Here is a 25,000-nt window from a genome sequence, read left to right as displayed (position 1 = left end):
ATCCTCCTCAGCTCTGTAGTCAATAGGGAGTTCCCGGTCTCTATGTGATTTTATACATCCTTCAGCTAACAGCCAATGCTGAGGGACACTATGTGGCCCTCTGACCTTTTCTGGGTAGATTTTGAGTTCACTAAGCTCTATGGTAATACAAGTAATTATTATTAATAATAATAAATTTATGCAATATTTTTCTTACCTGTAGCAGTTAGAGCAGTGTAGTCTAGTAGTCTGTGCACATGACGAGGTGGTAAGAATACCTTAATTCTACTCCTAGCTCTGATGCTGACACCCTCCGTGGCCTCGGACAGATCACTTAACCTCTTTGGCTCAGTTTCCCCATCTGTAAAATGGGAGAATCATTACAGCTGAGCAAACAGTGGAAAACAAGGTCAGGGAATATTCATTCAAATTCAAAAGCAAATTTAATGGTGTTGACAGCCTCTGACTGTTCACTTTCCCTGTTTGTTTCTCTGATAAGTTGGGAGTGCCTAAACATCATCAATAGTAATACTTCCTCACAATAAATGTTTAGGTCAAATGCTTGAATATTTGCTGATTTCAAATTGTATTTTAAATTTGCAGTTCATCCTGTATTGTTTAATTACATGAGCCACCCAATCAGAGGACAGAAATATCCATATTTGACTTACATAAACCATCAACAATGAACAAAAGTGTACATTTGAATATACAATTCTGAATTTGCAGTGTGTTGGTTAGTTAAAGAGGGCATGTGGTACTGCTTCTGTGCCTAAATGGATAACTTAAGTAACTGAGTAACACAGCAGAAAATCTGCATGGTATATTCAGTGGTAATATTCACAGTTTGCATTTTGCACAGTATTGTACAACTCATCCAATCAGCGAATAGAAAAAACAAGGTGATTTAGGTAAACAGCCATGATGGAATGATTTGTAAATATTCTAAATTTGTGAACGATCTACAATCCAAGAATAATAGTTGAACAACAAATGAATTCTCACAAATGAGGAAAAAAACAAAATGTAAATACAGGATCCACTATTAACTATTAGTTCAGATCTAATAATAACAACTACCCATAAGGTAGATACAATAATCCCTACCATAGGTCAGAGCCAAGTAGTTTAAGTCTTTTTAAAGGCCTGTTGAAAAGTGGAGTTCTATATTTGTTGGTTCCATGTCCTGTTAAGTTAATTTTTAGTCCAAGATACTGGGGTGCCTAATGTGATTTTTATATATCTCCCCTGCCTCACCTTTTTAAAGAGACTGTATGAATTGTAAGAGTATTAGAATTGTTACCTATATTGCCTTAACGCATTATCTTTACTCTTTATAATGCTTAGATTTTACTAGTTGTACCATTCCTGGATCACAGTCCAGCTAACACATAAATAATGCATAATTTTACCCACATGAGTAGTTCCCATTGAATGAAATGGGAACCTCTAGTGCTCAGCACTTTTCACACCTAAGTGTCTAAAGTTGGCCACTCAAAAACTGAGACACCCAATGTCACTCTTCCCAAGATGGCTGTTATTCTTTCAGAATAAAGCTTTCCTGCGTAGACAAATAATTATGGTAAGGAATGGGAAGAGAGAGAGAGAGAGAGAGAGAGAGGAAAGTAGCAGTTAAAATGAAGCAATGTGGAAAACTCACATACCTCCTGCTTAAGCCTAAAGCAATGAACCAAAACTTTGGAAAAGCAGCCCCTGGGTGAAGAAGAAAGACCTTGAGCTATAGCACCAGAGACCAGTCAAACATCCTCATACTTAAATTCTCATATCTCGAATACAAATGGTATAGCGAAATCTGGCTGGTCAACCTGTACTTTTCTTGCTCTAACCACTAATAATGTTTGAAAGGAGCTATTTTTGAAGCAGCCCTTACAATGTTTCGGCTCACTATTGTCAGGGTCACATCTCAAATGCAATTTGATTTATAATTATGTTTTAAAACAATAGCATGAAAATCACATTAGGAGGTCATAATCTGAACTTTGTCTACTTATATGCATAATATAGATCTGCAGTGGATCTTCAGTATGGCTCATCTGGAACACACTCTGCTTCATATTCTTCCCTCCCACCATTTAATATACTATGCTACAAGTTGGCCTGCAAAGAGGCAGTTGTAGCACCATCTATGTGAGTGAGGTCCAAGAGAGTCCATGTTCTGCCCTGTCATTCAGTCTACTCAGTAAAGAGGGATGGTGCTCAAGCTCATGGCCTTGGCCTCCTGTCTTGGACACAAGAATAGGTGACGAGAGGGGTTTTGGCTCTGTGAGCATCTTTGGAAATGGCAGGAAAAATGTAAGGCATATAGGGCCAGATGATGCAGGGAGTTTTGTCACTGACTTCAGTGGAGCAGGAGCAAGCCCACAGGTCACAACCTGCTGACGAAACAAGCCTAGCATGGCTTCTACTGGCTTAGACAAAAGGAGGTTCCCTTTTCCTCCCCAATTTTCTATGGACTTTGAGGGAACTAGTTCAAGTGTCTGCCAGGCACAATACCCAAAGATCAAGTGCTGTCTAAGGCTGAGTGAACTCTCTAGTGTGGTGTTTTCCAGGCTCAGAAGCAAACTAATCCCTGTAGAAAGAAAAGGAGGACTTGTGGCACCTTAGAGACTAACAAATTTATTTGAGCATAAGCTTTCGTGAGCTACTGCTAAGCTTATGCTCAAATAAATTGGTTAGTCTCTAAGGTGCCACAAGTCCTCCTTTTCTTTTTGCGAATACAGACTAACACGGCTGCTACTCTGAAACCTAATTCCTATAGGTTTGCTTGGAGGTTTGAGTTTGACCAGCTTGCCACCTGCCCATTGCAGGAAGCCCAGGCCCTTGCGCTTGCACATAAGGTGACAAAGGGGTGTTCCCAAGGCTTATTAACATACAGCTGACACGTATTGTGGGGCTGAAAGTTACCTACCTTCCCAGCTGTGCAAACAACTCAAACCAGTGTTCACTGAACTTTTCAATTACGTGCTGTAGTTTGCAAATCCATCAAACATTGAATACAAACTATAGTTCAGAGGGAACTGAGGTTCATTGAAAATATTTCCTTGCACTCTAACCCCATCACCTGATGAGAGAGAACCACTGACTAATTGATTCCACTCTGGTGTCTGTCTGACCACCAGTTTAGAGGCAAATTGGCACCAAAGAAGTATATACCTAAAGGTAAAGAGAAACAGATCTGTCTCTGAATACCAGTGCTAAAGCAAATGAACTAGTAAAAAAAAAAAAATTAGTTGTGCCTTAAAACCAAGTTTGCAATTTTATAGGCACTTACTCCATAATTTGTACTTGGGCCTTCTGTTATTTTTAAACAAATCTAATTTCTTACAGCTGTGAAATTTACATTTTAAGAGTGTCTAGTGGCCATGCGCATTAATTACTTTATTGAAATATTTTAATGAGTTTGGGGTTCAACTCTGAAAGAATCCTACTGAATCCCTGTGTCCTAGAGAGTTACACTAGAACCTGACTCAGTCACAAGGAAGGGTTCATCTATGCTACAAGGGTCTGAATCCCCTGCTCGTGTGCACATACCCAGGCTCGCTCTCACTGAGCTAGCAGTGTAGCCATGAGAGCGTGGGTAGCAACACCATAGCTTCACCATGCTGAGTACGGACCTGCCGGAACCCTCTTGGTATCTACTCAGCTCAGCCGCGCCCCGCTCGTGCTACCGCAGCTACGGTGCTGCATAGACTCGTGTTTCTTCTGCGAGAGCTACCCTGAGTATGTGTACACAAGCAGAGAATCGCACCACTCGCTCGTGGCATATATGCAACCTGACACACCCAGGGCCAAACCTGGATGAGCTCACACCATTTTTATGTATGCCTTACAAACACACTTAAACTTTGGGAATGTTCAGATTTGGAGACTGGGCTCAAGTCATGAAATTTGGCATTACTAGTTTTCCCTATATTAGAACACCCCAAAACTTTGGGAAAGTTTGTATTTCGTTCTAAACTTCTTGGCTCAGGTTTTTTTTGGGGGGGGGGGAGGGGTACAAATAGATAAAACACAAGCAAGAAAGTTACAGAAAAAGTGTACTATTCAAACTATTCAGTAATGTTAGCCTCTATACTGGCCAATACTGGTCTTAATGATCTTTGAAAATACCACATAAAAGGGTACACACTGATGCAAACTCTCCAATCTTTAATACATTTTGATATAATCAAATTTGAGGCAAAAGCTGGAAGTCCAGCACATCTCCTAAATTTACCAGAGATGTACTGGAAGGCTTCCCTTTTGTTGTAGGAATTGAAGGACATTTGAAAAGTATAGGATTACATAAAACACATGTTCACCTTAGCACCCCTTGATTTATTTTGGTGGGTTGTGTCACAACCTGAACTCTTCTAATATATTTTTGTGCATGAATATGCTTTGTGAAATGCTGATCAGGTGCAACAGGATGTACAAGTTAAATGGCTACTTGTTTTGTGACAAAAAGCAGTGGAAAGAAAGAAAAGAAAAGAAAACTATTCCAACATCTTCATGAGGATTTATAAGAAGAGAAGATTGTCCTGGTAATAAGAAAATCTGACCACATTTTCAACTATCCTTTACCAGGACTCAATTTTTGTGTTTGCAATTTTGCAGGTGTAATAATCTTAATCTTTGGGACTGAACCAGATATCTCCAGGGCTCAAACATAGGCTTCTACAGCTTGAGCTAAAGAAATAAGTCCCCTAGCTGCGGCTGAGGGACTCATATCCTCTATGGATCAAGTAAAGATGTGAACATGTATCACACACTGAATAGCAGGTTACACAGACACAGATGAATGGGGACACGGTCAAACTGGATGTCTAGGTACATGACTGTGCCTACAAATCAGGAGTTGAGATGTCCAATTAACCTCAACTGCAGCCATAAATAATTGGAGTCACAGTGATTAGCATCTATAAACAGAGGTCAGTGTTGGAAACACAGCCCTAGTATGTGCACACCTTCTCACCTCACTTTGCATGGGTGTGTCTATGAGCACAACTACAATGAACTATCCAGATTGGCTTTTGAACCACTTACAATAAGAGCACCAGTTATTATTCAATACATGCTTTTTATCAGATTGAAGCTAAACTTTGTTATAACCGGTGGAGATAGTGGTTTGTGGTCTATGAGAATTCTGTAATAAGAAATGCTAATCTGTCTTGGGGCCAACAATACTGTTCTATTTACTATGCAATTAACAATAATTTGTCAAGATTCTATATCTGATAACTGGAAATAGGGGTGAGGGAAAACTAAAGGCATTAGAAAATTTCAAAGGAAAATTAATTGAGGGCTGTACGGTATTTGCCTGGACTTTCTCTCTCGTTCCCATTAAGAAAGCCAACCCACGGCTTCAAAGGATGTTTCCACTAAAGGTACTCAGACTGTAAGTTCTTTGGGGCAGGGACAAAGTCTTTCTTTGCACCTTGTGCATTGCCAACCATACTGAACAACAGTATAATTTCATTTTTAGAAGAGTATCGATAAAACACCAACAAGAAAATCTTAGTTAAACCTCATGAAAGCTATAGTATCAAACCAGCAAGAGTCACAAAAAAATCAAGATTAAGACCAACTGTGTACACAACACTGTAGCATTTGTGGTAAGTTGCAGACAGAATATCACCCTGTTTTGAATTTCCTGGCTCTAATAGACTGGGTTCCCTGCCTTTGTGTCACTGAAACACTCTACTTTGTGTTTACACTTAAACCTGTGTTAAGCGACCACCATAAGGAGCAACAAAAACCGGTGACCTAATATAGGTGGTCTTTAACTAAGGATAAAGATAAATTATATCAGGAGCCACATGGGGATACTTTTAAGTGGATGTTTAAGACAAGAGATTGCCTGTGGTGGTGTCCATAGTGCAGTTTCACTATGATTTAAAGGTATAAAATACAGACGTGTAAACGCAATTTACCACAGAATTCTGTCTTTTCTTCTGGTCAACCTCTGACTATACACATGTACTGTAGGTCTATTGACCCTGATCCTGCAGCACTAGGAGTAGGAACAGATCTATTGCACAGATTTACTTGACCCACAAACATGATTTATGGGATGTTATGATCTATCTTGCTAAATCTATCTTTGCAAAAAAATAAAACAAATGAGGCTTTTTCTAAACTAGCAAATTCAGTCTTTGAAATTTGGCGCAAGGGGCTCGCTTGTGCCTATGAACTAGTGCCCCCAGATTTAGGGCAGCATGGAGCTACCCCACCACAGCAAGAGCTCGGAGAGCTATTGTGCTACAGGGAACTGCAAGGCCTCTGGAAGCTTCACAGCTCTCTCCTGCAGCTACAGCTTTTAAAAGGGTGCACCTGGTGCTCCCATATATGCTTGTGCAAGTGAAGGGAAGCACAGGCCACCCCTCTCTCTGCCCCTTTTGAGTGGCAATGAGTGGCACCACCCAGGCACAGCCCCCAAGCAGAAACGCAAACACAATACACCTTAGGATGGTATTAAGGAATGAGATATAAAATTTATTATAGAGTTTTATAATGGGAAGTGCCAGGCGATCTTAACTACAAGCAACTCTGCCTACAATATTGAACAGTGTACAGAAGGTCAGTCAGGTTCTCCTCTTTACCCTCTCACAAAATACAAGAAGAAAGGGGTAGCCATGGACATGGAAAAGCAACATATTTAAACCTAATAAAAGGAAACTTTTAAAATTATTTTTACACACTGCATAGTTAATCTGTGGCACATGCTGCCACAAGAGATCACTGAGCCCAAGAGCTTGGCAGCATTACTAAAACGATAGTCATATGGGTAATGTGAACAACTACAGTACAGTTACATAGGGGGAAATAAAAGCAGTATAAACTCTCATTTTCCAGAGCATAAACCAACCACCTAGTGATGGGAAATAGGAACAAACTTCTGCTTTTGAGCAGGTTATTTTATAATTGACCATTACAGGGATGTTTTACCTTCCTCTGCAGCATCTAGTGCTGGCCACTGTCAGAGACAGAACACCCAACAGGATGGACCACTAGACTCAGCAATTCTATGTTCCTAACTAGGGGCCCAAATTTACTCCCAGACTAAGACTTTGTACAATGTAGTAAGTTTTTCCTAAGAGCAATTCTTCCTGAAGTAATTAGCCCCTTGAACATCTGTGTTTTAGTGGAAATACTGATACGCCTCTTAGAACTTATAATAGCACAAAAAGTGATCTGACTCTAATATATTACATAAGGTGAGACTCCTGAAAACTTTTTGCATGAAGAAAGCCTGGAATTTACAAAAACCCATCAAGCATACAGCTCTAAAAACTATTTTCAAAGGTAATAAATTAGGTACTCTCTTAAATGTAATTCAATCATCCACTTTTATAGTAGCTTGATTCTATTAGTTGTCCTATGCGTTTTACAAAACAGAACTCCATTAACATTATTCACTTATAGTTTCCATCTATAAGTGGATATTCTGCTCAACAGGCTTTAAATAGATTCTTTTCTGAAATTGCTATTAAGCATACTTTTACTCTAAGGGCAAAGTAGGCACAGGATTATGCTTGTACTCCATGCAAAGGATACATTTTCAGCAAGCAGAATCACATTCCTATGAAGTAAAAATACATTATATAAGCTGATTGTTTCTATCCTTTCTAACCTTGTTCAATAAGGACTCTATTCTGGTCTTTTGAGTTACATACAAAGTCTCTGATTGGGCTGAATAAAGGTATCTTATGGGCCACTTGGTGACTCTGTGTCCAAGGTGCACTTCCATCATGAGAGACTGCTCATAAAAAAAAAGCAGGGTAATTTTTGTTTTATTTTCTCTATTTAAAAAAATGTAATAGGTGACTCCTGCCTTTATATCCCCTGTTTTCAGAGTCCATTATTAAAAAAATAGCCACAAATTTTCCAGCACATTTTTGCCCACCCTTTAATTAAAGGTTACCTACACTTGGCAACTCATTTTTTCGGTTGCGAGGTTTCACTGTAGGTAATGCGCACCCTTCGTCCTCATAATTGAAACAACCTCATATTCTGAATGTGGTACATACGTAGATACATACAATGCAGGGCCAAAATGAAAACACACGTTCAAGAGTCAGTCCCAAGGGACCTTAACCACTTTACAACATCAGGCTATCACAATACAGTAGTTTTTCCAGCTGTAACTAAATGCACACTGATCGTATAGATTTGGTACTGATAGCGCAATCTATATATAAATATAGATGCATATAGATGCATCTAGATCCTCAGCCCTGCAGTTACTGCATTTGGAGTTCAAGTCTGGTTTCTTAAGGTGGGTAGCATGACGGAAATCATACAGTACATCTCCTTTGCTCCTGATTGGCTAAACCAGTACCAGGTAATTAAGATGGTCAGCCCCACTCAAAAAAATTATAACCATTTTTTCAGAGGAAAGAGCTGCATTTCATCTGACCACTCTGATTCAGCTTAGAGTGGAGGTGGGATTTCTGCTAGTCTAAGCCCCTGTTTCTGTCTAGCTCTGGCATACAGTGGCCTAGTAAATACATTGCCTTCTGCAATTCCTCTGGGATCTGTCTTACTTTCACTTTGTATCTGACCTGACTAACATATCTCCCAGTTTTACTAGGATAAATTTAGTAATATATCTGATGCGTGTTTCCTGTCCCATCACACTGAGCCCAATAGTACATTATTCCTCAAAAGAAGCCTATGAAATACACACTCTTGTCAAGCTCCTGAGCTGTGCCCAAGGAACATTCAGCAGCACAGTTCAAGGGTGGGAAAGGTACAAAGGTGACTTTAAGGAACCTTGTGATGTGCTTCCCTGATCTTGGGGCAAATCTGTTGCTGGGCTGGCCCCCAACATAAAATCAGAACATCTTAAGGGCTGCTATAATGTACACTGGCTGACAATGGCTCCAAGGGCACTTCCTGGTTGTGGGGGATCAGGATGGATCCCTGTCTATGCCCCCTTTTCTCCAGCCACCTCCCACCAGAACATCTGTGGTGTTGGAGCAGCTACATCAACAATATACCACCCAAAGAATCCTCAGCTCTGAACTAAATCCTCCATGAGGAAGATCCACTTGATTTAAGGGCAGAACTTTACATCACTGAAGCAGCAAAAACCTGCCCAATTGTATCACAAGATTAAGGGCCACCTCTGTAATTCCTTCAGCAAATGGCAGATTATCTTAGTACAGTATTCTACCATATTTTATTACTTTACCTGACCGAGTTGTTCCCTAGGTTTACAAAAGAAAATTGTATCCCTGTGGCCAGATCCTCAGCTGATGTAAGTCAGCAGAGCTCAATACAATGGAACTACCCAGATACACACCAGCTGAAGATCTGGAACCAAGAGTACTATTCCTGGGCTCAGATGGCAAAGGGAGGAAAGGTGAGAGAATTTCAGTCCTAGGTCTCTGATTCAGCTCAGGCTGTTTCTTCTTAGCATGTATTTTTGTTTCTGTGTAGCTGAACAACAGTTGTATTCAGCTGCTCATTTATCAGTAGAAATCAGTTTCACATGGGTGGGTTGAGTGCCCCTGTTTTTACTTTCATTCCCACTATTTTAATTGTATATATTACATACATATTTTGTCAGCGAAACTCAGTGTGTAACCTGAAACACCTGTGGTACCCTGCTGTGGAGAAGGCCAGCGCTGCTGCTGCTACTTGTCTTCATTTGTTTGTTAAGCACTGATTTGCCACGGAGTCCTGTGACCCTGCCCAGGGTAGATTCAGTAGTGCCTGGGCGGCACGTTAGAAACAATAGGATTCCTTGAACTCACAGGCAACATCCCGTGGTTCACAAGGAACCACAATGGCAGGAGCTTGGGTTTGTGGGAAAATGTGAAACCAGGATTTTTTATGTGTATTAGTGTGAACTGGTTATGGATGTATGGCTTGGAATTTGGGCATAAACCAGAAGGACAAGAAAATTCACTGATGTGGTATACACCAGAATGGAAAGAGTTCACACAGGTCCAACATATATGAAGTGGGAAGGCAGGCTCAGAACAGTACATAAGTTGAAGCTATGGAGGAGGTGAGAGAAATTGTAATTTATATTTTAACTTTTCTGACATTTCTTTATTCTTTGCAAAATGAGAAGTTATTTATATTGCCACCTTTTATCATTTTTATTCATATTCTTTATTATCCTGTCCCCAATGTGTTCATGATGAGCAGCCAAGGACCTGCTGCTTTTTGGAAAGGCAGATTATTATTTAATGCAGGTAGAGTGCATGAAAATTCCAAGTTTCTTGTGGTGATGTGCCAAGATAATAAAGGGCAACTTTAAAAATCACACATCTGTCTGAACATTTTTTACACAGTACTTTTACAAAATAACACCTAAGATTCTGATATCCAAAACATTAGAGGGAAAAAAGCATTTCTCTGTTTTTTTTGTACATGCAGTTTGTGTGCAAGACAGCACTTTATGTATACTCAGTTTCACCTATTTCCTCTGTACAGTGAATGAATCCATTTGTCCTGCTCTTTTATGGGGGTTGTTCTCACAGCAACAAGGGAGCGAAATACACTGGTTTTTGTTGTTGTTTTTAAGAATAGGAGAATGTGATCATAAAACCAAGAGAACTCAAGAGCCGCTATAGGAACCAAAACTCATTACAGACCTTTTCAGACTAAATTTCAAGTTCATGGTGTCCCTTTTACGGTTCTAACGTTTCAAAACCCACCCTGTGCTACTGAGAAAGATAGTACTATGAAAACTTTCTAGGAAGCTTTCTCCATTTAGAAGGATTTACCGATACACATAAAAACCTGAATTAAGCTGTAAATCCTGTAGATAAAAACAAAACAGCTTTATGTACATTTTCCAGGACTCCCAAAGACTCTGGGCCTGATTCAGAAAATAATTACAGTATGGAAATGTCATGTGATTTTTGTCACTGATCTTTTCCATGCAAGCCAGTGTGCATGTGTATCCAATTCAAGATTCAAAATTGAAGACTTATGTGGAGATAATTATAAGTGAAATTAAAACACAGGCACTGGAAACACCCCGTTTTCCTTGAAAAATAACTGATCATCTAGTCATAGCAGGAACTTGCAAAGGATATTATACAATAAATTATTCGTGGCAAGCATGTTGCAGTCTCTCTCACTAGCAAGACTGTGGTGGTGAAGGGGACCCATTAAACAGACTCCAGATAGCTCTTTCACCGCAACATCCCTTCAGCCTGAAGTGTTACTTGACTTACATTTATACAGCATTAACACCCACAATATACTAGGAACTGTAGGATGGCATAGTTTCTACCCGCAAAGAACTTACCATTTAAGGCCCACATCCTGAACCCTCAGCACAGCTGAAGAGGAAGGTCCAGATTTGATCATAGGCCACCACCATCTTGCAGAATCCCCCACCAATTCTGAGTTTGTTCAACTTCTGACCCAACCCTTTGGGTACAGTAGGCCAAACCTCAGAACTGTTCTAGCAGCTGCAGATGTCTGCCAGCAGCCTCAAGGGGCCAGTCAATCAGCCAAGGATAGCCACTTCCCCCCAGAGCTAGGAAGGCAGAGGTACAAAACTGCTATAGCAGCCCTGCGATACCCAAGGATACCCTTGGAGATAGGAATTCTCCAGGTACCAGTTAGGTCTGCTTTATGGCTGCTTTAGACCACAAGAGAGGTGCAAAGCAGCCAAAGCAAACCCCAGGATTTGATCCCAAACTTATAATAAGAATGGGCTGATTTTTTTTTAAGGGCAGAAATGAATGGAAATGCTAAGTTCATATAAAACAAAATATAAACTAGTCAAAATCTTGGCGAATGCAATGGAAAAACATATCTTTATCACTGAAACACTAAGAAGTGCGAAAGTCCATATGATATATTTGAGTGCCTGCTCTCTTTATAAAAAGCACTCCACTCCACATTGAAGAGCTGCTAACTTAAGCCCCGATCCTGCAAAGGGATTCATGCAAGCTGAATGCTCCATCTTATCCTTCTACAGTGTTGGGGCATAAAAGCAACCTTGACATAACTCACTGCTTTATGTCAATTTTTTTCTCAGAGATTCCTGAATGAGCACGAGTGTAGCACATTACACTAGAATGGCAGAGAAATTCCCTTTTGCTCTGTCTTGGTGTACATCTCTGTCTCTTCTTTTTCAGTTTTACATTCATCTGAATAGTACACCCATCCCTTTTTGCAGTACAGGCATAGCTACGAACCCAAACAGTGGTGGGTGGTCATTGCTCCATAATTGAAACAATCATTGATTACTATTGAATTTTAAAGCCATGCCTGCCTCAGACTGAAGGTAAGAATCTGATCCTAAATCCATTAAATCACAGTCTTTTTAAGTTTAATCTTCAGAGAGGATTTTGGTTGTAAACAAAGAACACTACACATGGGAAAAATATCATGAACTTATGATTTTATGTCCAACCCTGAGGTCAAATTGTGTGTGAGATTTGGCAAGAAAAAGATTAGGTTTATGCAAACACATACACACACACTTGCATGTGGACAAAGTTGCACTGCACACATGTTCACACCCAAAATACACATGTGGTTCCCACTTTAGTACAGGCAGAACACAGATTGGCTGGCTCTGGCTTTTAGAAATATTTTCTTCAAGGCTTCGTTAAAAAAAATATTGCTTTGGGTGGCTCTTGAAGACACGTCATTATCTTTAAGGAGATGTGGTAGATCGGGTGGAAGCAGCAGTGCTGGAACAATTTTTATAGTGTGGGTTGCTGGAAGCCATTGAACAAAAATTTTAAACCCTGTATATGATGGGAACCACTTCAAGCCAGGAGGTGCTGCTGCATCCCTAGCACCTTTAACTCCAGCACCCTTTGGTGGAAGGTGCACCCTTCAATGAAAAGCACCAATTTAATCCAGCAGCCAATGGGCAGCAATGAGATTTAGGCAGCCTAAACATTATACAGCCTCTGGAGTGCCTCAGTCTCTTCCACATCCCAGCTACTGCATGGAAGAGGGGGAAAAGATTTCCTGCTGCTAATAATGATAATTAAGAGGAGACCCCCCCTCTTCTGCTGTGAGACTCCCTCCTTCTCCCAATCACTGAAAGGGCTATTCAGTCCACTGGGCCTCCTCTTCTCTTCCTGATAGAAAATGAATCTTTTAAGTGTTCTTAAACTTGATCTAATTCCCTGTGACGAGAAATCAATGGGAGTTGAGGAAAGGGAAGAATCTTCGATCAGGCCCTAATACCCCACTGACTATGGACATGAATACATGGTCCTGCGAGTTTCCCAGGCTCCATCTTCAGGAAGGAAGGATGGATTTGGCAGCCACGTGAGCTCAGAATTGGCTTTGCCTCCCTATTTCTCACGCTAAGAGGTTCTGCTGCCTGGAAATAGGGAGTAGCCTCTGAAGTCGCAAAAGCTTGGGTGACTCAATGAGCTTCTGTATTCCCCAGGGCCACAGAGACAAGTTTATCCTGGACTTGGTCCTAATCTTGGATGAGAAAATGAAAGGAAAAATGTAAATTATCACAAAGACATAATGCATTCATAGCACTGTATCAAAACAACACATGGCAACAATAATAGGCTATACATTGCTGGCCTGGATTGTCACCAACATTTTCCATTTGGAGTAATAGCAGAGTAAAAAAGGGATATATTCTCATCTTTATGTGCAGTGAGATTTACAGCTTGTCTACATGGCGTCACAGTCCTGACTACAGGGCAGTAAACTATAAAGACAGAAAATATCTATATAAATCCATGGTAGGCCCACATCTTGAATACTGCATGCAGTTCTGGTTGCCCTATCTCAAAAAAAAGCTATATTAGAATTGGAAAATTTACAGAAAAGGGCAACACAAATATTTAGGAGTATGGAACAGCTTCCATGTGAGGAGAGATTTAAAAACACTGGGACTTTTCAGCTTGGGAAAGAGACGACTAAGGACAGCTAGGATAGAGGTCTATAAAAATCATGAATGGTGGAGTAAAAGTGTTATTTACTCCCTCCCATAACACGAGACCCAGGGGTCACCCAATGAAATTAATAGGCGTCAGATTTAAAACAAAAGGAAGTACTACTTCATACAATGCACAGTCCCTGTTGAAATCATTATGAAGGCCACCTATAACTGGGTTCAAAAAGAATTAGATAAGTTCATGGAGGATAGGTCCATCAATGGTTATTAGCCAAGATGGTCAGGGATTCAACCCCATGCTCTAACTTGCAGAAGCTGGGAGTGGACGACAGGGGCTGGATCACTTGATAATTGCCCTGTTCTGTTCATTACTTCTGAAGCACATGGCATTGGCCACTTCTGGAAGACATCTAGGCTAGATGGAGCACTGGCCTGACCCTGCAGAGCCATTCTTACGGAAAGTGCTCTCAAGTGTTGTGCTCTAGCTGCCCTGTGTAGACCCTCATGGCATGAAACTAAAAGGTTTGTGTTAACATAGTCCTGTTTGAAAGTGGACTGTATCAATGCAAACTAGATACTTTTTAAAAAAGAAAAAGGAGTACTTGTGGCACCTTAGAGACTAACAAATTTATTTGAGCGTAAGCTTTCGTGAGCTACAGCTTGTAGCTCACGAAAGCTTACGCTCAAATAAATTTGTTAGTCTCTAATAGGTGCCACAAGTACTCCTTTTTCTTTTTGCGAATACAGACTAACATGGCTGCTACTCTGAAACTAGGTACCTTTTAGTTCACGCCAGGAGGATCTACTTGGGCAGTTAGAGTACAACACTTAAGAGTGCTCTACAGTTCAGACATCCCTGTGAGGGCATGTGGACAAGCCCTTAGTATTAATAGGAGTTATGAACATAAATCTCTAGATACTTAGGTGTGAGTAAGCCCCAAATTCTGGAATCAGTATAGGATAAAAGTTCTCTAAAGCCTGGGCTAAGGCTGTCAACTACTCTGCTAACAAACGGACAGAAAAGAAAGTTCAGATTTTACCTGTGATGCCCCTTTTCTATTAACATTAATGAGATTAAGAGTCATGGGTCATACTTGGATTTAAGCCCTTTGGGGCAGAGACCATCTTTTTTATTCTGTATATGTCCAGCACCTAGCACAATAGGGTCATGGCCCATCTCTGGGGTGCAGTGATGTCCTGGTTCATTAGAGGAGCTCCTAGGTGCTACAGTAATAGGTAACAACAACAATGGTAATAATAAGGTCCTAAAGGGATGATATTCCCTGCCAAAAAGTCCCACACTTTTGCCATTACTGTTTGGGTATATCAATTCATTAAACTGCAATGCTGAATACTTTCAGAAAACATTACATGAAATAATACGTTCATCAGCCTTACATCTGCAAACTATTATTATTCTTTGGATTTTTGTTGTCATTGCTATTATTATCTATCGATACATTAGCTTTTCAGTGAAGACCCAGGATCAAAACAGGCTACTGGTCAGGATTTGCATGCATTAGCAGATCTGGCTTTGGAAGCTGAATTACCTCCTTCCATTATAGGACCCAATATGGCCCTCAAATTCCACTGACTTCATAGGAGGTCCTTAGAGCCTAGTAAAATCAAGTCCTATGACTGAAACTTATGCTGTAAGTAACTTTTTTCTAAGCAGAAATTAAAACAAGAAAGAAATTGAGGAATGTGAACATTGCAAAAAATTCAGTGCAAAGTTCTTTAGTGCAGGTGTTCTTATAATTGTGCTACATTTGGAAAACTCACAGCATTCAGTGAACCTTCAATTCACACACCCAGCTGCATGGGGTGGTGGTCTATTGTTAGTATACAGGTTTGCAATAAAAAACATGAAGTAATATTGGCTGGCACAAGGGCTGCCAACGTTTTTTCTTACTTTGTCTCTCCGCATTTATTTATTAGTTCTGCTTGCTTTGTTTCTGCTTTTACATTCAGCATATTCCAGGGTCATAGTGGGATTTAAAGAGGTAACAGCACACACAAGCCTTTTGAATGCTCAGAAAAAACCTCAAACAGGTTCACACATAAGAGAACAAAGATGTAAGGATGGCTTTGAATCTGAAGGTCTCTTACACTGCAAGTGCATTGCCAGCATGTCACAGGTGTATGCCATATGAGCAAGTGAAAAAAAAAATATAATGTGATTGTGAAGAGGTGTGAGGATGATGGGTCTGTGTCCAGAATGCATTAATCCCAGGGTGAATGTGTACATCTGTTAGATATTTAGATGGTTCCTAGTAGTAGACTGTACAGATATCTAAGCAGGTGAACATCAACAGCTTTGAGACTGTATGTGAGGTGGCATGAGAAGGATCGCAGGCACTGTAGGCATCATGAGGGAAGGAGTGTATCTACTGATTATAACACAGGTCTGGGTAATCAGGGATCCTGAGTGCTATTCCTGGCATGGCTGCTGATTTGCTGTGTGATCGTGGGCAAATCTCTCTGTTCCTCGGTTTCCCTGTCCGTAAATTAGGAATACTAAACGTTAGGGTTGACCAGAGGATGATCATTCTGTTTCACAGCTGTTTTTGAGGATTCAAAATTTAGTTTTGTTCCACATTGTAATGAAAACAAAACCTTCTGGAGGTTTTTTAAGACACAGAATTGCATTGAAATGTATGGTTTTTAATAAAAAAATCTGAGCTTTCGGGGCTATGTATGTCTGGCTGTCTCCTGGTAGGTAGGTGAATGATTTTAGATACAGAATACTTAGTTTAAGTCCCTAATCTTCCTGATTCAGGGCAGGGTTTTTCATCCCAGCTCACTCTGTGTCAGGCAGAGCATAGGCTTGAGCCCAAAGGGGTTGCCCCCAACCCAGCCATTCTTTAGTCACTAGGCTATAAAGTGTGAGATTTTCTGTCTTCCCTTTCCCCCACAAAAAAATTAATGGAAATGGATACACCTCCACAAGTCAGCATATTGCAACAAAATGAAATTTCATCAAAAAATGTTCCAACCAGCTTTACCAAATATGCTTCACAGAAGAATGAAGAGTGTTCATTAATGTATGTAAAGCATGTTGAGAGAGGCATGGATGAAAAGTGTGAATTATTATCATTAGCACAGACAAGTAGATTGCAAAAGCTAAATTTACAATCCACATACCTAGTCCGCTCAGATTCTGCCACCCAATAGCTTGACTTTTGGGAAATGAGAGGAAAACATTTTTCATAGCAAGCATGAAAAGTCTTCTCTAATGCACCCACATTAGGGAAATGTTTCTTCCTTCAAATGAAAATTTTCTATAAAGAAAGAAAAACAAACAAAAAAAAATCGACAAATCACAAACACTGTAAATAGGCCAGCAGCAGCAGTGGAATCTGTATAGCTTGGGTTGAAGTAGTCAGAAGAATACAAGCCACTAAAGGCTTTAGAATCCTACCAGATCCTATAGTCAGAGGGCTAAGTTCTGCCCTTGAATGCCCCGGTGGCACTAACTGAAGTCATCAGGAGCTGTAACTTCACATTTGGCCCTGAAATGGTACATATGCAATGCAATATGTCTGTGTGTACATATGAACATATCCACAGCTGGATTTGGAGTGGAGGATCTGCCTCATAATGGCTGTGATTTTCAAATTTGTTTAGTATTGGCCAAACTCTGCTTCTACTGAAGTCAGTAGTAAAACTCCTATTGATTTCAATGGAGGCAGAACCAGGCCAATGTTGAGCAAATTTGAAAATCCAACTGCATAGTCAAAATCGTGTGTGTTATGCATACAGTTCGTTTGTGCTTGTGTGTGTGTGATATGCATACTGTTCATTTGTGCTTGTATTATATTGTATCTTCCTTTAGTTTAACAAACTAATGTACATGCTCTAACAATTCATTACAAATGGGGTACATGCAATATACTCTTTGGAGGCTAAAGAAGCTGGTACCAGTCTAATCTTTTGGGTACACACCTGCCTTGTGTCTGATACCACCTTTTTTGGATCATACCACTTAGGCATTCCAAGTACCTGATTCACCACTGCATGATTGCAGTGTTATGCTGGTGTAACTCCCTTGAAACACTGGAGTCCCACAATAGTGAATGAAATCAGTGCTGTGTATTAAAAATATTAATTGAGCAAGTTTTTAGTTGGGACAAGCGCATTGCATAATAACTGTAAAATATGCCCAAAATATTCCTTAGAACAGAGTCCAAAGAGTTTGATTAAAATTGACTGAAATTAGGCTCTTATACTTCTGTTTAAAAAAAGAGAATTCATTTATTCAGCTTAATTCAAAGATTAAATATGATTAAAATTTCTATAAGACGTCTAGCTTTTCTGAAATATACTGCAGTGGCCATCAAAATATTGATAGTCATTGGTAAATTACTTCTGGTGTTTAATCAATGTTATTTTTTTATCATCCAATTTTTTCTTCAAGTCAGCTTCTAACACTAAACTACATTTCATCAAGGTTGGTAAAATGTTTAGAAAGGAACAGATGTCAGAATATGGGGATTGCCAATAACACTGATGGAAGCCAGTAATTTCTTTCCTGTCCAAAGGCAAAAGAATGAAGAATAATCTAGACTGTATACAATAATACAAGATTTACTGCAACATTAATGGCTATAAAAAGTAAAAAGTATACAAAAGCTATCTCCATGTTTTCAAGCCATCACTAAGGATAGTGTTTTTCAATTTGAGACCATTTTTACTGCAAAATGAAAGGTCTATGTATTTTTAAACCCTTAAATATCCATAAAACACAGCTGAAGACCCAGAGCAGTATTAGTTGTTTCCAAAGATACCTGTATATTAATCTATTGTGTAGGTTAATAATTTTGCTAAATCTCAAAAAATATAGATGCAATCTTTCCTTTAAGAAAGCTGCTTGGCTTGTTATTTACAGATTGTAACATTTACATAAGAGTTTGGTTTAACAAGAGATATAAATATAGATAAAACCCTTAGGACTTCATTCTTTAAACTGCCCTCTAAAAATCTGCCCTGCAATTTGCAAACTGAATTTTGTGCAGACTATTCTTGGAAGCCTTTTGTGAATTAGGGAGAACTGACTCGAAGCAGGGCTGGTTAATCACAATTTTGCAAATTGTACGTAGCAATCATCCACACATTGTCAAATTCAGATCTATAAAATGCTGATGTTTTAAAGCTGAAAAATAAATTAGCTAAGTGGAACTACTTTGCTAAGAAAAAAATTAAATCAGTACAAGACCCCTTACAACAAAAATCATTACAACAAAAAAATAATAAAAAAATTATTATTCATAAGGCTGTTTCCCTTAAAGTGCATCTTCACTGCATGTCCCCACTACAAGCCCACCTCTGATAAATTCTACTATTCTCCAGTTCCAGACTGCACAGGAGCCTAATATAAATACTCACCTGCGTATAGTATGCAAATTCCTTAGCTCTCAAGAATAAACTTGTGGCAGGGTGTACTGTTTTAGAAGGCACCCGTATATTTGTCTATGAACTGGAAAAAGCCTTTAAATGAGGGAAGAACTGCTAAATTTTATTCGTTGGTGTATCTATAGCTGATTTTCCTTGGTCCAACTAAGAAAGTTGGTTTGATCATATGTTAAAAGTGGAGGTCACTTGAGTAACAACTGTAGCAATATAGAATATACACAATAGTCTCAGGTGCATGATAAATTAAAACACTTAAAACATGAATAAGTGGCAACTAAATATGTGGGCAGTTGAAGATAAATGACATTGTTCTGGAAACCAGGATTATTTCAAATATGTTTTTCCCTCTCCCTTCCCTGCACTTTCAGCATATGGCTAACAACTCCACCTGTATTTTAAGACAAAGCTAAATCAAAATACTCCTCTTTACAGAGGTTTTGTGACTCGTAAAATTTAGTGTAATTAAGGTCTCATTCAATTTATTTTCCCTTATCTTTTGCAAACTGTCTGTTTCAAGCTTTGCAGGAATATGCTGAAATTCATGTAAAATATTTTCAGTTATCAGTGTAATTACATATGACAAGAACTTCCAACTGGAATACAAAAGTAACAATGTGTGTGTTGCTTCCTGTCCTGCCATTCCAAGACCGCTCGGTATAGATACAAGTTACAAACAGTGGAAACCCTGTTTTCATTAAGTTGATCTTCACAAAGGTCAGGTTCCTTACCTCAAACATTCCAACAGTTGCTTAGACTTCAGTTCAGGAATTCTGTGTAACACTGCTTTGCAAAAGCAAATATTTATATTAGTAAATACCATTAAATTATTATACTTGCACTGGTATTTTCTGCATGGTATAGTTGCAAAATGAGAAATGGAAATTTAAACTAAAGAGGAAGGAGGAGAAAAACATGTTAAGCTTGTATAGAGTAACAAACTTCACTGTCTTTATTGTTGCACTGAAGGCTATTAACTCAATGCATTGTTATGTTTTTCATTTTTTATAGCTATCCTAACACAAATTTACGATCACATGCTCCCCTCCAATACTTGGCACAGAGAACAATCTGAGGCAGAGAAGCCCTAAAATGAGTGGAAGGAAGGCAGGTTCTCGGCTCAGACTCAACACTGTCGGAATTGCACAGTTTGAGATGTTGGTGAGATGTTCAAAGAGGCAGAGCAGAGAGAGAGCCATTCTCCATGGTATGTTCTACTCCGGGAGGTTCAGAATTCTAAGCACAAATACTCATGGAAGTTATTGCAGGCTGGACCAGCCATAACTCCTCTCTGCATTATCTACTCCCTCACAGACAGCACCGGTGAAGAGGCCATAACCAGCACCAGCAGGATTCTTAAGGAAGGGATGGCCAGACAATCAAAGGATGGAAAGCCCAGAGATGGCCCAGGCTGCGCAAAGTTTCCAACAGATCCCCTAAGGGAGACAATTTGCCCATGAGTCCACATGTGCTAACTTACAGAGATTCAAGCACATGTTTTATCCTACAGTGGGTTTTAACACAAGAGGACAGTATATTACCCATTCATTGTACGCAAAATGACCCTATCGTCTTAGCCTGTTCATTTAAGAGACACTGGATGCTCATCACTTTTTAAAGGCAAGACATTTGTTTAGTAATATAAACATAGATTTAGGAGCCTAACCAGTTGATCCATACGACATATGAGGTGGGATTTTCAGAAGTGCTCAGCACTGACCTAACTCTGTTCCCATTGACTTCAGTTGGAGCACTTAGGCCTGCACTGAGCGTGGAGGACATGGAACTGCTCTAATCATTTATGAATACTGAGTGTTGACCGGGTTATTGGTATGTTCACTTTATGAAAATGTTGGTTTCGTTTATTAAAGGGGCAAAGGAAACAAGCAGGAAGGAAACAGAATAGTTCAAGATAAGCCACTCAGTAAATACACAGGGCTGCTAAGAGACAATGCCTGAATCATTAACAGTAAAGATTCTACCTCCTAGCTCCAGCCATCTTACAGAACTGCATTTGACAACCAGGGCCACAGCCAGGGAACCAGAAAAGCAAAAGGACTATAGCAGTTGTTGAGGAGCTGTCTGCAGAAACCAGGCTGACACAGGCATCTGTGTGTGTGTGGGGGGGGGGGCGGTATTAAGCTTGGCCACCATCACAGAATGGTATGGGCTTTAGGTAAGACAGTCCACATGCCTGTCTCTTGTGTTAAAAATCCTTTTTCTCTAAACACCTTATTCCTACTCTTAAAATTAAACAATAGACTTCTGAAACCAATCTGGTCACTATATTTACCGCCGGTCAGATTCCCAAAGGGAAGAACAGGTGTCAAACTCCATCAGTCCTGCTTGGTAAGTACAGTTGATCCACAAGGTATTGTAGGCCCAGGGCCAGGCCTCAGAATGGGAGAATCACATGAATCCACGTCAGAAAAGGCAAAAGGCTTGAGACTTGGGAGGGTGCATTCAGAGAGAGCATAGCAGTGCAGACAGCCCAGTAACCATGGCACTGAGCACTTTTGAAAATCCACAGTATCTGAACTTTCTGGAACACCTGAGAGATTTGATTTCAGATCACTGAGATTGGTAAAGTCTGCTGATGTTACTAAACTGTTTTATTTAGTAATGGTCTGCTTCTGCTACCCTTATTCACCCTGCATACTACTTTACTCCATGAGAGATTCCAATGAAGTCAGTGGACTTGATATTCTCTTGCAATGAGTGAAAGATGCAAGGAGGAGGATCAGGAAGCTTTGATTCTCATGGCTGACCCTGACACATTTCAGAGCTGCTTCTAAGCAGCAATAACTTGCACTTGAGGAGTGAGAGAGATGAACAGTACTTTCAATATCTGTCCTTAAGTGATTTTTTGTCAAACTTTGATTCTACTAACATTCTACAGTGATGGACATTAGGTATGACATTTTTGACATAATTTCAATAGTGACATCAGAAATCTTTGATACAGGGAACATAGGGACTATCTGACACAGGCAACCGGATAGCTAAGGGCACTGGAGATGGGACACAATTCACCCCTAAGTCACCACTGAATATCCAGCCCAGTGGTCTAAAATTATTATCAACTGAAGGCTCTTCAGAGGCCTAGGCAAGAAGAGTAGCCTGACAGATGTGCAAATCACAAAAGTCAACACAACAAATAGCATTAATTAACAAAAAGGGCCAAGAAACTAAGGATTTAATGGTCAGAGATACCAATCTACTCCCTTACTCCTAAATGTGACCCTCTCCAATACATGACTGAACCCCACCGAGGAGGAAGGAGGGCTCATCGAATGGGAAAGATTGCACTACTGCCCCTATGCTCTGGATAAGATGGTAGAATCAACAGCTGTCAACTTCACATAGTTCATGAACAATAAAATTCACTGAAGGTGCAATACAAATGTGAAATGTTACTTTCAATTATGTATTTATCAAAAAATTTACAACAGCTTCACAATTGGCTAAATCTGCAGGTGTTAATAGTACTTATACACATGGAACAAAGAAGAAATAAATACTGACATGAAGGCCTTGAGTCAGCAAACACATGTGCTTAACTTTATGCTTGTGCTTAAGTCCAGACAACGTCAATGCATATGCTTAAGTGCTTTGCCTTGCTATGCAATTGCACTTGCCATATTTTCTGAATGGACAAGGCTTATGTAGAAGAAGTTTAGGGTTAAATACCCTTTGTAGAGGCTTTAGCACAAATACCAAATCAACGCTAACCTCTGCGTGCCACAAGCTTTGCCAGTTTCCTCTTATGTTCTACTCATTTTGAAATGGAGAGCCACATTAGCAGATCTGGCATAGGGAGGAGTTACTAGATGGATGCCAGTGAAACACTTGGAAAATGCTCAACCAATAACTAGATCCAACTATAGGGCTACCCTTAAGTTTCTTTCAATGTATTTTATTTATAGTGCCTTGTTCTAGCTGCCAAACCCAGAACAGGCTCCTTAGTTGTTCAGCAAATTGTGGTTTCCCAGAAAATACTTACTGGGAATTAAAATATCTCCAAGCACATTCATTGTCACTTAAAAAAGTTATCCAGCATAATCACATAACATAAAAAAAGCAAAGCCCATTGTGTTAATCATGTGCTGGACCCTCTGTCAAGTCACAAACAAGTTTTGCTGTTAAAAAACGCAGTAGGGGCTGCAATATGTGGTGGCATCTGTTTCAGTGGAACAAAAGGCATTCATGGAATAAAGTGCTGCACTGTACCACTCGGCCTGTTTGTGACATGCCCTGTCCACAAACCAGGTAACTGACCTGCCTTTCGCTTCCCAGAAATACAAGGCCACAAGATGCTCCTACCTTTTCCCACAACATGTGTCAATAAATGGATAATAAAGTAAAATTTGGGGATAAAGTGTGAAGGCACATGTAGAAATTATGTGAGGAGTGTGTTTATGATCCAATACTAGGAACTCATCCGCTATACTTCAGTTCGTATATCCTTAGACCAGTGGTTCTCAAACTTGTTCTGCCGCTTGTGCAGGGAAAGCCCCTAGCGGGCCGGGCTGGTTTGTTTACCTGCCACGTCAACAGGTTCGGCAGATCGTATTTCCCACTGGCCGCGATTCGCTGCTCCAGGCGAATGGAGCTGCTAGAAGCGGCAGCCAGGACGTCCCTCGGCCCACGCTGCTTCCTGCAGCTCCCATTGGCCTGGGGCTGCGATCGGCTGAACCTGTGGACGTGGCAGGTAAACAAACCATCCCGGCCCAGCAGGGGCTTTCCCTGCACAAGCAGCGGAACAAGTTTGGGAACCACTGCCTTAGACAAATAAGATACAAGCACCAAGAGAATGGCTGTATGAGAGAAAGCTTTCCTCCTGACCACTCTGTTGAGTACATAGCTGCGAGGCCTCTAGCACCCAAGCTGGTCCCCAGTCTCTAACTTCCACTGTCAGTGGGGTCACATCTGTAAGGAGATGGCATCTGAAGAAGTTGTGCATGTGGTCCCTTTTACTCCTCAACCATTCACCTTCTCCCTTGGAGACCTGATGGCACAAACACGTTGGTCATGAGAAAAAGGAGATCTCTGTTGATTACAGCATGCTGTAATATAGCCACATTGTTCGGTGCTGAAGTTATCAGCTTCACAATCAACTGAGACCATGCACTTTCCTGAGATCGGTGGGGCTGATTTTAGGTTAGAATTTAGCTCTTACTCTGTAAGTCACAGTTCTCAATAGGGCAGAGATGACTAGAGAGGAGCCCAAACCTGACCCCTGAATCCAGACCCCAGATGCAAATACCCCTCAACTCTGGTGGATGGGAGTTCAAAACCCAGACCCAAATCTGCCTGCATCCTCATTTTGCTGCTTGGGCCCACCTCTCAGATTTCCTTTCACAGCAGTACAATTTCTCAGGTCTGTGCAAATGGTATGCCTGCACAATAAGTCTGCATACTGAAGAGGCAGGTGCCACTGACGCAATAAACCACAACAGCTTCTTCAAAATGGTTAAAGAAATTTTAATTCATAGATCACTTGCCCAATAGCCTGGAATGGCTCCTCTGGAGCCATTACAATCTATCAGGTCACTGAGGTGCTATACACGCACATTAAGTAGACACGTGAAAAATCATTAAGAAACTGGTGACGAAAAAAATTACTTTGCATGCTCAGTAAGATAGCATTTCAGTGAAAAAAAAACTTGGTTCACTTAGCTAGCTGTACATTTTACTTAGGGGAACCAACAGACAAGTAACTTCTCTTACCCACACACCCCAAAAAGAAAAGGA

At 40.2% G+C, this 25,000-nt stretch overlaps 1 protein-coding gene across 9 annotated transcripts in view; it reads right to left on the bottom strand.

Moving 5' to 3' along the window:
- Window positions 1–25,000, bottom strand: part of ZNF536 (zinc finger protein 536) — a 403,720-nt gene that overhangs the window by 294,377 nt on the left and 84,343 nt on the right. For 6 of the 9 annotated variants that reach the window (XM_078848118.1, XM_073307805.1, XM_078848110.1 and 3 more), the window contains exon 3: window positions 197–340. Coding sequence is in view for 4 of the 9 variants with exons in the window: in XM_078848110.1 (XP_078704236.1) it covers window positions 197–340 (144 nt within the window). In the remaining 5 variants the exon portion in view is untranslated. Of the gene's footprint in view, window positions 1–196; window positions 341–25,000 lie in introns of those variants that run through there. The other 3 variants (XM_078848114.1, XM_078848116.1, XM_078848115.1) reach the window with 1 other exon arrangement.

The sequence above is a fragment of the Lepidochelys kempii genome, chromosome 12 (assembly GCF_965140285.1).
Source record: "Lepidochelys kempii isolate rLepKem1 chromosome 12, rLepKem1.hap1, whole genome shotgun sequence".
NCBI classification, from domain to species: Eukaryota; Metazoa; Chordata; order Testudines; family Cheloniidae; genus Lepidochelys; species Lepidochelys kempii.
This window is presented reverse-complemented; position numbering and strand designations above follow the sequence as displayed.